General features: G+C 43.5%; 1 protein-coding gene across 2 annotated transcripts in view; it reads right to left on the bottom strand.

The window, feature by feature from the left end:
- Window positions 1-15613, bottom strand: part of LOC121847417 (insulin receptor substrate 2-B-like) — a 27262-nt gene extending 11649 nt beyond the window's left edge. For both annotated transcript variants that reach the window (XM_042328137.1, XM_042328136.1), the window contains exon 1: window positions 14349-15613. In XM_042328137.1, coding sequence (XP_042184071.1) covers window positions 14349-15261 — 913 coding nt within the window. In that variant the 5' untranslated portion in view covers window positions 15262-15613. The remainder of the gene's footprint in view (window positions 1-14348) is intronic.
- Window positions 15614-15998: the final 385 nt, after the last annotated feature.

Here is a 15998-nt window from a genome sequence, read left to right as displayed (position 1 = left end):
GAGTTGACAATTGAAATCAGGTGTGTTAGCTATGGAATAGATTGAATACATGGAACGGCTGAGGGACCCAGAGGAGAACTTTGAGAAACACTGGTATAAGGGTCTGTCTGTGACAGTCAGAGAGACAGAGAGAAAGAGAGACAGAAAAAGAGATAACGAAAGGTGTGTTTGTGTGCATGTGAGTACATTTAGAAACCAGCCATGCCCACAAAGTACTATCATAAAGAGCCATTCTTAAATCCCTCTAGTGTCGCTGTACTATCACCCTCCATGACCCCGTCAGTGTGTGCCAGTGTGCGTGTAGGATTCAAAACAGCCTAATTTATAATGTTAAAGGTTATTTTTCAGATGCCTACTTCTTCAGACGCCTGCCTACTTAAAATGTCATTTGTTTTTAATTTCAGTGTTTTTACACCAGTGTTTTTCTGTTAAAGGTACGTTATACAAAATGTCCACATGTAAAGCCAGATCATTTTTTAAAAATGCAACCAAAAGTCTTTCATTGGCTATTGTAACCTTTCATTTGACCTCTGGGTCTGGGCCCAGTTACATGAAACAGATTTAAAAAGTTAATTTCCCCTTCTCTTTTCCCATAAAGTTTCCTGAACTTTAAGTCAATTAAGCGAAAAGTTAAAGGGTCCCCATGAGGACCCTGAAGTGCTTCATTCAAAATGGACATCAAAGTAAACCGCATTTGTGGAGGTGAATGTTGCTTTCCTCTGGCCTGGTTTCAAATGAAAACCTCCACCAGCTAGGCAGCTAGCTAACGGGCTAGCTGCTTAGATACACAATGGAAGAAACACAGTCCATGGTTACAAAGCTAGCTGGCTACCCTGTTAGTTAGCTTGATGTGCTAGAAAGTAATAGAAATAATTTAATTTTTTTTACTAAAAGAAATGTGTTTCATCATTTTCTGAATATTTGTTTATCCCGTCTTGAATGTATCAGTTTTGCGATCTCCCAAATTAAAATGTGATCTCTTTGAGGAGAGTTCAGTCAGTGAGTTAGGTCATCTCCATGGTAACCAGAGACTTTCTGCTGTACAGGTCTTCAAACTACCGTAAAACCCCTTACATATGCCCTTACCTAAGGAAAACATTTGAGGAGCTCTACGCAAAGCTGTCATCAAGGCAAAGGGTGGCTACTTGAAGAATCTCAAAAATAAAACATTTTGATTTGTTTACACTTTTTTGGTTACTACATGATTCCATATGTGTTATTTCATAGTTTTGATGTCTTCAATATTATTCTACAATGTAGAAAATAGTTTAAAAATGTAAAATAAAATAAAAACTTTTGACCGGATGTCTCATGGTCTGACAAACACCAGTCCTTTTAAAGCAGGTGCGGGAGGACGACATCGAAGGTGCAGTGGAGTGAGATGCAGGCCATGCAACAACATCTCTCTAGCTTAGACAGACCGATATCCACCGGGATTTTTGTTTTATGTTAATTAGATTTCCGCGGAGCACAACCCTTGTAGGCCAAGGCACATTTATGCATCCTATACATTTGTAGAATCCGGGCATTAGCCCCCACCCTACTCTGTGTCTTAGGCAGCTAAATGGTATTATCAACTAATCACAGGCTTAACACACAGAGACAGACACAGACAGAGAGACACAGAGACAGAGAGAGACAAAGGAAGACAGACAAGACAGAGGCAGGCAGGCAGGCAGAGAGAGAGAGAGAGAGAGAGAGAGGCAGGCAGGCAGAGAGAGAGAGAGGCAGACAAGTATTGCTGTAATAAAGTCATTTTGTGGGGGAAAACAGATTCTTATTGGCAGGGCCTGGCTCCCCATTTTTGTTCAGTATAGAAGATTCCTTCTTCCCTAAATTCAAACTGAAAAGTGCTACATTCACAGAACAATCAAACTAAGGTCTGATGTTAAAGAGTTGGCAGCACAGTACGTCACAGCTTGCCACAAGCTAAGGGAGGAAACATGGGAAATCACAGGCTTAACACAGACAGAGAGAGACGAGCGAAGGCAGGAAACATGGAATGTAGCCTACTATTTTCTGTATAATAAGTAACAAACAATATAAGTACCACCAGTCATTTATTGTTTGTCGAATTAGATTCTGAACATGAGCCATTACTTACATTTTTGTATAGTTCTTTGTTTTATACATTATGCTTTTATAGGTAGTATTCTTGTTTTTGTCACCGTTCTTTTCATAATTTTTGTGTGTAACACTTCGCTTTGGCAACATTGCCCTCCGTGTTTTCCAGTGGGTGGGCCCATGCCCTCCCAGGCCCACCCATGGCTGCTCCCCTGCCCAGTCATGTGAAATCCATAGTTTAGGGCCTAATGAATTCACTTCAATTGACTGATTTCCTTATATGAACTGTAACTCAGTAATATCATTGGAATTGTTGCATTTATATTTTTGTTCAGTGAAAATACAATTTCTCCGACACACACACACCCCTAAATAGGCCTATTCAATTTGAAATTCAGAAGGACAAAAGGAGAGAGAGCGAGAGAAAGCAAGTGTGTGTGTCCATTTAGAAGCCAGCAATGCCAAAACACACACAGCGCAAACATTAGCAACAACAACTGCCTCTGCATTATCCCTCTCCATGTCCCCGTGTCTGTATGGCTAATAAACTTAGCTAACATCACATTCCTATAGGGAGAGAGTTAAACTAGTAAAAACCTGCTCTTTTATTAAGACCATCTGTGGAGGATCAAACTACAAGGAGGAACGGCAATACAGTGAGGGAATAGTAGACACACACACTACAGTAGAGTAACACACACACACACACACACACACTACAGTAGAGTAACACACACACACTACAGTAGAGTAACACACACTACAGTAGAGTAACACACACTACAGTAGAGTAACACACACACACACACTACAGTAGAGTAACACACACACTACAGTAGAGTAACACACACACTACAGTAGAGTAACACACACACTACAGTAGAGTAACACACACACACACACTACAGTAGAGTAACACACACACACACACTACAGTAGAGTAACACACACACACACACACACTACAGTAGAGTAACACACACACACACACACTACAGTAGAGTAACACACACACACACACTACAGTAGAGTAACACACACACACACACACACTACAGTAGAGTAACACACACTACAGTAGAGTAACACACACACACACACTACAGTAGAGTAACACACACACTACAGTAGAGTAACACACACACACACACTACAGTAGAGTAACACACACTACAGTAGAGTAACACACACACACTACAGTAGAGTAACACACACACACTACAGTAGAGTAACACACACACTACAGTAGAGTAACACACACACACACTACAGTAGAGTAACACACACTACAGTAGAGTAACACACACACACACTACAGTAGAGTAACACACACTACAGTAGAGTAACACACACACACTACAGTAGAGTAACACACACTACAGTAGAGTAACACACACACACACACTACAGTAGAGTAACACACACACTACAGTAGAGTAACACACACTACAGTAGAGTAACACACACACACACACTACAGTAGAGTAACACACACTACAGTAGAGTAACACACACACACACACTACAGTAGAGTAACACACACACACTACAGTAGAGTAACACACACACAACAGTAGAGTAACACACACACACACACTACAGTAGAGTAACACACACACACACACTACAGTAGAGTAACACACACACTACAGTAGAGTAACACACACACTACAGTAGAGTAACACACACACTACAGTAGAGTAACACACACACACACACTACAGTAGAGTAACACACACACTACAGTAGAGTAACACACACACTACAGTAGAGTAACACACACACACACACACTACAGTAGAGTAACACACACACACACACTACAGTAGAGTAACACACACACTACAGTAGAGTAACACACACACACACTACAGTAGAGTAACACACACACTACAGTAGAGTAACACACACACTACAGTAGAGTAACACACACTACAGTAGAGTAACACACACTACAGTAGAGTAACACACACTACAGTAGAGTAACACACACTACATTAGAGTAACACACACTACATTAGAGTAACACACACTACAGTAGAGTAACACACACTACAGTAGAGTAACACACACTACAGTAGAGTAACACACACACACACACACTACAGTAGAGTAACACACACACTACAGTAGAGTAACACACACACACTACAGTAGAGTAACACACACACTACAGTAGAGTAACACACACACACTACAGTAGAGTAACACACACACACTACAGTAGAGTAACACACACACACTACAGTAGAGTAACACACACACACTACAGTAGAGTAACACACACACACTACAGTAGAGTAACACACACACACTACAGTAGAGTAACACACACTACAGTAGAGTAACACACACACACACACACTACAGTAGAGTAACACACACACTACAGTAGAGTAACACACACACTACAGTAGAGTAACACACACTACAGTAGAGTAACACACACTACAGTAGAGTAACACACACTACATTAGAGTAACACACACTACAGTAGAGTAACACACACTACAGTAGAGTAACACACACACACACACACACTACAGTAGAGTAACACACACACACTACAGTAGAGTAACACACACACACTACAGTAGAGTAACACACACACACTACAGTAGAGTAACACACACACACTACAGTAGAGTAACACACACACACTACAGTAGAGTAACACACACACACTACAGTAGAGTAACACACACACACTACAGTAGAGTAACACACACACACTACAGTAGAGTAACACACACACACTACAGTAGAGTAACACACACACACTACAGTAGAGTAACACACACACACTACAGTAGAGTAACACACACACACTACAGTAGAGTAACACACACTACAGTAGAGTAACACACACACTACAGTAGAGTAACACACACACTACAGTAGAGTAACACACACTACAGTAGAGTAACACACACTACATTAGAGTAACACACACTACAGTAGAGTAACACACACTACAGTAGAGTAACACACACACACACACACTACAGTAGAGTAACACACACACTACAGTAGAGTAACACACACACTACAGTAGAGTAACACACACACTACAGTAGAGTAACACACACACACTACAGTAGAGTAACACACACACTACAGTAGAGTAACACACACACACTACAGTAGAGTAACACACACACACTACAGTAGAGTAACACACACACACTACAGTAGAGTAACACACACACACTACAGTAGAGTAACACACACACACTACAGTAGAGTAACACACACACACTACAGTAGAGTAACACACACTACAGTAGAGTAACACACACACACTACAGTAGAGTAACACACACTACAGTAGAGTAACACACACACACACACACACTACAGTAGAGTAACACACACACTACAGTAGAGTAACACACACACTACAGTAGAGTAACACACACACACACACTACAGTAGAGTAACACACACACACACACTACAGTAGAGTAACACACACTACAGTAGAGTAACACACACACTACAGTAGAGTAACACACACTACAGTAGAGTAACACACACACTACAGTAGAGTAACACACACACTACAGTAGAGTAACACACACACACTACAGTAGAGTAACACACACACACACACTACAGTAGAGTAACACACACACTACAGTAGAGTAACACACACACTACAGTAGAGTAACACACACACTACAGTAGAGTAACACACACACTACAGTAGAGTAACACACACACACACACTACAGTAGAGTAACACACACTACAGTAGAGTAACACACACACTACAGTAGAGTAACACACACACACACACACTACAGTAGAGTAACACACACACACACACTACAGTAGAGTAACACACACACTACAGTAGAGTAACACACACACTACAGTAGAGTAACACACACTACAGTAGAGTAACACACACTACAGTAGAGTAACACACACTACATTAGAGTAACACACACTACAGTAGAGTAACACACACTACAGTAGAGTAACACACACTACAGTAGAGTAACACACACACACACACTACAGTAGAGTAACACACACTACAGTAGAGTAACACACACTACAGTAGAGTAACACACACACACACACTACAGTAGAGTAACACACACACACTACAGTAGAGTAACACACACACACTACAGTAGAGTAACACACACACACTACAGTAGAGTAACACACACACTACAGTAGAGTAACACACACACACTACAGTAGAGTAACACACACACACTACAGTAGAGTAACACACACACACTACAGTAGAGTAACACACACACACTACAGTAGAGTAACACACACACACTACAGTAGAGTAACACACACACACTACAGTAGAGTAACACACACACACTACAGTAGAGTAACACACACACACTACAGTAGAGTAACACACACACACTACAGTAGAGTAACACACACACTACAGTAGAGTAACACACACACAGTAGAGTAACACACACACAGTAGAGTAACACACACACAGTAGAGTAACACACACAGTAGAGTAACACACACACACTACAGTAGAGTAACACACACACACTACAGTAGAGTAACACACACACTACAGTAGAGTAAAACACACACTACAGTAGAGTAAAACACACACACTACAGTAGAGTAACACACACACACTACAGTAGAGTAAAACACACACACTACAGTAGAGTAAAACACACACACTACAGTAGAGTAAAACACACACACTAGAGTAGAGTAACACACACACACTAGAGTAGAGTAACACACACACTACAGTAGAGTAACACACACACTACAGTAGAGTAACACACACACTACAGTAGAGTAACACACACACACTACAGTAGAGTAACACACACACACTACAGTAGAGTAACACACACACACTACAGTAGAGTAAAACACACACACTACAGTAGAGTAAAACACACACACTACAGTAGAGTAACACACACACTACAGTAGAGTAAAACACACACACTACAGTAGAGTAAAACACACACACTACAGTAGAGTAAAACACACACACTACAGTAGAGTAAAACACACACACTACAGTAGAGTAAAACACACACACTACAGTAGAGTAAAACACACACACTACAGTAGAGTAAAACACACACACTACAGTAGAGTAACACACACTACAGTAGAGTAACACACACTACAGTAGAGTAACACACACTACAGTAGAGTAACACACACTACAGTAGAGTAAAACACACACACTACAGTAGAGTAAAACACACACACTACAGTAGAGTAAAACACACACACTACAGTAGAGTAAAACACACACACTACAGTAGAGTAAAACACACACACTACAGTAGAGTAAAACACACACACTACAGTAGAGTAACACACACACACTACAGTAGAGTAACACACACACTACAGTAGAGTAACACACACACACTACAGTAGAGTAACACACACACACTACAGTAGAGTAACACACACACACTACAGTAGAGTAACACACACACACTACAGTAGAGTAACACACACACACTACAGTAGAGTAACACACACACACTACAGTAGAGTAAAACACACACACACTACAGTAGAGTAACACACACACACACTACAGTAGAGTAAAACACACACACTACAGTAGAGTAAAACACACACTACAGTAGAGTAAAACACACACACTACAGTAGAGTAAAACACACACACTACAGTAGTGTAACACACACACTACAGTAGAGTAACACACACTACAGTAGAGTAAAACACACACTACAGTAGAGTAAAACACACACACTACAGTAGAGTAACACACACACACACACTACAGTAGAGTAACACACACACACACTACAGTAGAGTAAAACACACACACTACAGTAGAGTAACACACACACACACTACAGTAGAGTAAAACACACACACTACAGTAGAGTAAAACACACACACTACAGTAGAGTAACACACACACACTACAGTAGAGTAAAACACACACACTACAGTAGAGTAAAACACACACACTACAGTAGAGTAAAACACACACACTACAGTAGAGTAACACACACACTACAGTAGAGTAACACACACTACAGTAGAGTAACACACACTACAGTAGAGTAAAACACACACACTACAGTAGAGTAAAACACACACTACAGTAGAGTAAAACACACACACTACAGTAGAGTAAAACACACACACTACAGTAGAGTAAAACACACACACTACAGTAGAGTAAAACACACACACTACAGTAGAGTAACACACACTACAGTAGAGTAACACACACTACAGTAGAGTAACACACACACACTACAGTAGAGTAACACACACACACTACAGTAGAGTAACACACACACTACAGTAGAGTAACACACACACACTACAGTAGAGTAACACACACACACTACAGTAGAGTAACACACACACACTACAGTAGAGTAAAACACACACACACTACAGTAGAGTAACACACACACACACTACAGTAGAGTAAAACACACACACACTACAGTAGAGTAAAACACACACACTACAGTAGAGTAAAACACACACACTACAGTAGAGTAACACACACACTACAGTAGAGTAACACACACACACTACAGTAGAGTAAAACACACACACTACAGTAGTGTAACACACACACTACAGTAGAGTAAAAACACACACACTACAGTAGAGTAACACACACACACACTACAGTAGAGTAAAACACACACACTACAGTAGAGTAAAACACACACACTACAGTAGAGTAACACACACACTACAGTAGAGTAACACACACACACTACAGTAGAGTAACACACACACACTACAGTAGAGTAACACACACACACACACTACAGTAGAGTAACACACACACACTACAGTAGAGTAACACACACACACTACAGTAGAGTAAAACACACACACTACAGTAGAGTAAAACACACACACACTACAGTAGAGTAAAACACACACTACAGTAGAGTAAAACACACACACTACAGTAGAGTAAAACACACACACACTACAGTAGAGTAAAACACACACACACTACAGTAGAGTAAAACACACACACTACAGTAGAGTAAAACACACACACTACAGTAGAGTAAAACACACACACTACAGTAGAGTAACACACACAGTAGAGTAACAAACACACACTACAGTAGAGTAAAACACACACACTACAGTAGAGTAACACACACACAGTAGAGTAACAAACACACACTACAGTAGAGTAACACACACAGTAACACACACACACTACAGTACAGTACAGGACCACACACACGTTATGTTAACGACAATACTATCTGGCAATACTGGCTGATAAGGAATGCCCCTTCACGGGGAGGTAGAACTCCTTCCCATTCTCAATCTGTATAGAAGAAGGAATATTCTAATTGATGACATCACAACTCCGGCATAACGGACCCTGGCGAGTCTCTCAGGGAAACCAGAGCAATAACTAGGCTATTCCACTGTCACTTTTAGACCAGAGATGAGGTCTCGTGGAGGGTTAGAGGTGCTAGAGGGCATCTCTAGGGGTGTCAGGAGTTGTTATATGATGTCCTGGGCTCTTCAGAGTGCCACTAGTGGACATTCCAGTTTAATTCTGGGGGAAAAACGACATGGCATGTACCTAGAATGTACACACACACACACCTCTGTTATGCGTGGGAATACTTTGGAACAGATTTCAGAAATCAAAATCCCTTGGTGCTGATTTGCTACTGTTTTTTCAGTCTTTTATGTCCAACAATGAATTTTTAAAAAGCATTGGAGTAGATTGTTTCCCTTTGAGGCACATAGTAACCCAAGAATTTGATTACTCAACCAATTTCATATTCGTCCTCCTCCTATCTGAATGTGGAGAACATTCACTCCCCAGCAAAGCCTACAACTATCACACAGTCATTCAACATCCTACAGCAGGATGGCCCACGAGTGATTTTAGAATGACATGATTATTATTGTTTTTATATTGTTGGACACGAGACTATAAAAAACACCAGGAAATCAGCTCTAAGAGATTATTGGAAAAATCTGTTGGCAAGTATTCCCACGAACAATAGAGAGACACGTTGACCGTTTCCGCCCCACCAACTATCCGTTTAAGAAAAGAAGAAAGAAATCGTCCCGCGGCTGAATCTAGTTGATGATCCCAATCCTAGAGAATATGAGAACACATTCAGGCTTACCATAGTACACACACACACTTTACAACAGTAAACAGCTAGCTAGCCTGTTAGTCACGAGGCTAATATACTCCTACATGAGAAAATACCCTGGCTTTGACTCAGACAGGAGGCGTTTACCTATGAGTAACAAAGGACACACTAACATACAAGTCGATATAGACCTAATGAAACTACAAGAAACTACATTGCCATGGAAATGGCTGATAACACTACTTGAAGCACTTGCTGTTACAGTGGTATTAGTATGTAAGTCTTACATCATCTTATGCCATGGCATTGTTGAATACTCCTTTCTGATTGGTGCTCTAGAGCATGCATTATTTCCCTATAAACGCATGGTATGTTTTGTTTGAGCTTCTTTTGAAAGCAAAAGTCGGATTGAAAACAGTATTGGTATTGTTGAATTTGATTTTTCATAATAGCAAGCTAGGACTGATGGTTTGGTGAGCTAAACTAGCAAGTCTGTTTGGTTACCACAGCAACTACTGTAGCCATCTAGTATCACATTTCAAATCAATCAATCAAATGTATTTATAAAGCCCTTCTTATATCAGCTGATGTCACAAAGTGCTGTACAGAAACCCAGCCTAAAACCCCAAACAGCAAGCAATGCAGGTATAGAAGCACGGTGGCTAGGATAAACTCTCTAAGACAGGCCAAAACCTAGGAAGAAACCTAGAGGAACCAGGCTCTAAGGGGTGGCCAGTCTTCTGGCTGTGCCGGGTAGAGATAACAGAATATGGCCAAAATGTTCAAATGTTCATAAATGACCAGCAGGGTCAAATAATAATAATCACAGTGGTTGTCGAGGGTGCAGCAAGTAGACTTGTTAGCTACTTCAGTGGATGTTGAACACATTTCTACTGGCAAATTAACACATTTCAAATTATAACTAGGAAATCTATGCGTTCTCTGGAAAACAATGCAACTGTGGAAGCTCAGTTCCACTTCACTAGAACGTCATGGAACAAACCTTCCACGTCATTCATTATTTGTCCCATAGAACGCATAGTCCCTAGTTGATTACCTGTTGTATGTGTCATAGCAACTTATTATACAGCAATACATCAATTAATGACAGCGGTATAATCTACATCGTACTAAAACATTAAAATTGATTTAACATAGAGATTATATTTAACATCTGTGTGTATGTATTTACATCAGAGAGAGTTCAGGTTCAACACCAAACATGCTCTCGCACACACACACACACACACGAAAGGCGATCCAGTTGCCTGTGCACCTTCCTGCGTTAGGGCCAGTACACATTCTGTGTCTCAAATGGCACCTTATTCCCTACACAGTGCACTACTTTTGACCAGGGCTCAGGGTGCAATTTGGGATGAAGCACACACATGTCTACTGCTAGACTCAGCTCATAAATAACTGTCAGTCTGAAAATAAAGCAGTAAATATAGATGTGAAATAGGAAAGGGTAGCTAGCTCACGCTCTCAGCAGCAGCTAGCTCACGCTCTCAGCAATCTCTACTACAGGACCTTAACTCAGCTCCAAGACCAATACAACCAGTAGGCTCACACTGTCACACTATGAAGGAGGCCTTGGATGTGGGATAGGAAAGGGCACAGCTAGCTAGCTAACACTCGCTACTCTATGTAAAAAGGTTTTGCTACAGCATGCCCAAATGAACCGGACCCAGTAGCCTACTTCTCTGTTTCAGAAGGAGTCCTGAAATTGGCCTGGCTGGCTGCTGAAGGCAGGTCACAGGAAGTTTATTCCTGTGATAGTGGTGCATTTCCTGTGGCTCTGTTCTATTGCTGTGGTCCCCCGACACACTGGGCCAATTAGAGCACATCAAAGACCCTCTGCATGACTCCACACACACATACACTAGTATGACAGTGGAAACACTTCAAACAGTGACAAGCTTTGGAGAAGAGTTGGTTTTTCTATGGAAAACCACACACATCTCCACATGACACCCACAAACGGAGTGTTGGTTTTCCAATGGAACAAAACTAAGGAACACAAACACACTCACACTCTCTCTCTGGTGGAAACACACACACGGGCAACTGCAGGTCAAGGTTTCTCCATAGTTACCATAGGTACTGTTTGACCCACTTTGGCACAATGGCCAGGACCTGGGTCAATGAAGTGTGTGGAGTACAGTAGGTGAGAATCCCTCTCTTATCATTATTACCTTTTGCACTGCAGGGCATGCCGACAACTGGAGGGCTAGCACGCGCACACACAGACTAGTGTTCTCTACCCTGGGATTTACTGTATTACCAGCTTAGTATAAACCCATTGGGTGTCTATCAGAATGCTAACAAAATTAGCACATGTAATAGCGAATTTCCATGTAAGCTGCTAGCTCAGTATGCTAACGAGGACAAACGGGAAAAAAATAACCAAATTGCATAGACAGGCAGTCCAGCACATATAGTTAGTTATACATATATAGGTAGGAGCAACCGAATGTTCTTTTTGGTGAGTTTGGACATTTACAAGCGAATGTAAACGAGAGAAATTGTGCAAATGAACAGTACTGGCTCTATAGTAGCAGACACGCTGCGTCTGTGTGGAGTCTGGAGTCGCTATGGCAACGGCCCTGCCTGCTCTGCTCACAGAAAATGTGGGAGGAGCAAACAGACGGACAACAGAGAGGAGAGAAAAAATGCAAGAGAATGAAAAGAGAGCAGTGGCAGCTGTACAGATAACTCATCCAAAGGGCTGGGACTTCTTGAACACGTAAAAAAAAAAAAAAATACACACAATATGATGATGCCCCGTCACCTTATTAAGTCAGCCACTTAACTGGATAGCTAGTTAATGCAGAATTATTCGTTTTTCCAGACAGGAAAAAATAATTAAAACACAAGAAATATCTTACTGCATTTTGTAAACACAGAACTAAAATGCTTCTTATTGTAATTTCTCCTCGGGATCAGACTAACTTTTTGCTTCTGTTGCACTTCTCCACGAATGGGCATTCTATCAGCAAACAGGTCTCTGACAGATGTGTAGCTACTGTTCTCTGGTAGAATGCTAGTTCACCTTGAAGAATAACATGAGGAAATGTAGCTGGCTACATTCTATGATGAACTTTAATATGATGGCCATGCATCGTTGTTGCAAAACATACCTTGCTTTTTCACTGTAAACTCATTTAGCCTACTTGTGTGGCTGGCAGCCAAATAACGTTACACTTCTGCTGTCCTCCGATGAAAAGGAATCCGTTTTCTGCTGAATGTGTTGCACGAATGGATTTTATGTGAAGGAAAACTACAGTTGCACGCCCCTGATCACTCTATTGAAGCAAAACACCACTTAACTTTCAATTTAAAACGAGACCCCTGTCAATACACAGCTGGACTCCCCTGTTCTGGCTTTCTCCCATTGTGCTCTTCACAAACAAACACCTGACTGGCTCACCTGCTCCGGCTTTCTCCCATTCTGCTCTTCACAAACAAACACCTGACTGGCTCACCTGTTCTGGCTTTCTCCCATTCTGCTCTTCACAAACAAACACCTGACTGGCTCACCTGCTCCGGCTTTCTCCCATTCTGCTCTTCACAAACAAACACCTGACTGGCTCACCTGCTCCGGCTTTCTCCCATTGTGCTCTTCACAAACAAACACCTGACTGGCTCACCTGCTCTGGCTTTCTCCCATTGTGCTCTTCACAAACAAACACCTGACTGGCTTTCTCCCATTCTGCTCTTCACAAACAAACACCTGACTGGCTCACCTGCTCTGACTTTCTCCCATTGTGCTCTTCACAAACAAACACCTGACTGGCTCACCTGCTCCGGCTTTCTCCCATTCTGCTCTTCACAAACAAACACCTGACTGGCTCACCTGCTCCGGCTTTCTCCCATTCTGCTCTTCACAAACAAACACCTGACTGGCTCAACTGTTCTGGGGAACTATGGTAAACTTCATAACGTTAAATAATGTGACAGGTGAAATGAAGAACGCCATCTGCTTTATCTCCTAACACGTTGCACAAGTTGACTGCTGGTATTTACTTTAAAAAGTAGATACAAATATTAAAATGTGTAGAAAAACTTAAAATAAATTGTTTCAACAGTATTGACGGTATTGAAAAACCATCCTGTAGCTATTTCCAAATACCCCCCACACACAATCCCTCTGTCACTCACCCTTGGACGTGGCAGTCATCCTGTCTGACTTGATGAAGTCTATACTGCCATAGGCTCCGTTGTCCTCTGCTACTGGCACAGTCAGGTTACTGGCTTGGGGGGCGTTGGGGGTCACCCCGGTACCATGCCCGGTGCCTCCCTGCTGCTGCTGGGGTACGGGTAGAGGGTTAGAGTCCCGGTCCTCTCTCAGCTCCAGGGCGATGTAGTTGAGTCCGTTCTGATACCCCACAGACATGTTCCTGCACATCCGACCCCCAGGAGGACACACAGAAGAGGCAATGCCCAGATCAGAAGGCCCTGGACGGGCAGGGAGACCAGCCGAGTCCCCCCCTACCCCCTCAACACACATCCACACACTGTCAAAGGAGCCAGAGCCGGTCCACTTGGAGCTCTCGGCCAGATGAGCTACGTTGAGGGCCGATGGGTTGGCTGAGCCCAAGGAGGGGTTGGGGTTGGTGCTGGAGCTTGTGGCTCCGACTCCTCCGGAGGTGGAGGATGAGGAAAACGTTTCAGAGCTGTGTCGGCGTCGCCCCTGGGGGTCCGCACGTACCACCTTGATGGGCTCAAGCTGGGGGCTGGAGGAGGGAGGGGAGGCAGAGGTGGGGGTTAAGGTGGGGGGGTAGCAGCTCTCCATCAAACACAGGTGCTGCAGCATGGCCGTGGGACTACTCCGTAACCCCCGCGACTCCTCACCACTGCTGAGGTTAAAGGTCATATCTGTGTAGTCATCTGTCCCCGTCCGCCATCGAGCTCCAGAAGAACCAGGGGCCCCACTCACGGAGGCCCCAGTGGCAAGAGGTCGGATGTAGCTGGGTGGGTTCCAGGGAGCCACCAGTGAGGGTCTGGGAGACTTGTTCTTAGCCAGGCGTCCTCCATCATCACCCCCACCTCCAACCCCCACCTCTACACTCATATAGTCCTGGTTCTGAGGATAGGGGTGGGGAGGGGAGTGGCGCTGCTCAGCAGAGCCCACCGAGGGTGAGCCATCCTGGGCAGAGAGGGGGCAGGCCGTTGGGGGTCCGTAGCGGCCCCCAAACTCGATGTTGATGTACTCTCCAGGGCTGGAGAGTACCTCGGCGGCGTCCGGCTCGCTGACCCTCAGTGACCCGTGGAAGCTGCGGCGCCCTAGGGGGAGGCGGTTGGGCCGGACCGGGGTCGTCCGACGGTCACCGTTAGCCGCTTGGTGGTGCACCCCGTAGGGAGGGGGCGGGTAGCCGTGAGGGAGGACGTGAGGGGTGTCAGACCCCCACTACCAACACCCCTCGTCGTCACGCCCCTCTCGCCGACATTGCCGGTAGCAACCTGGGAGTAGACTGGTTTTGCCGGGAGCTCATGGGTACATACTCATCATGCGCTCTCGGTTCCCTCTCTCTCTGTTCCCTCTCTCTCTGTTCCCTCTCTCTCGCAGCGGGGGCCTTGTAGGAGCGAGGCAGGGAGAAGTAGGGGCTGTAGTTGTATGATTTGGGGTCTCTCCCTTCAGGGTTGCTCAGTGCGTAGTATCCCCCCTCGTTGGAGAACTTCCGTCCCCCTGCCGCGTCCCCTCCACCTCCTCCGCTACTGCTGTACGACATGTCCATGTACTCTCCATTCTCGGGCCGCTCCACTATACTTCCAGAACTACTGACACTACCTCCACCCAGACCCATGCTA

Source organism: Oncorhynchus tshawytscha, linkage group LG10 (assembly GCF_018296145.1).
Source record: "Oncorhynchus tshawytscha isolate Ot180627B linkage group LG10, Otsh_v2.0, whole genome shotgun sequence".
In the NCBI taxonomy this organism is placed as follows: domain Eukaryota; kingdom Metazoa; phylum Chordata; class Actinopteri; order Salmoniformes; family Salmonidae; genus Oncorhynchus; species Oncorhynchus tshawytscha.
The sequence above is the reverse complement of the archived record's forward strand: the minus strand, read 5'-3'. Positions and strand labels throughout refer to the sequence as shown.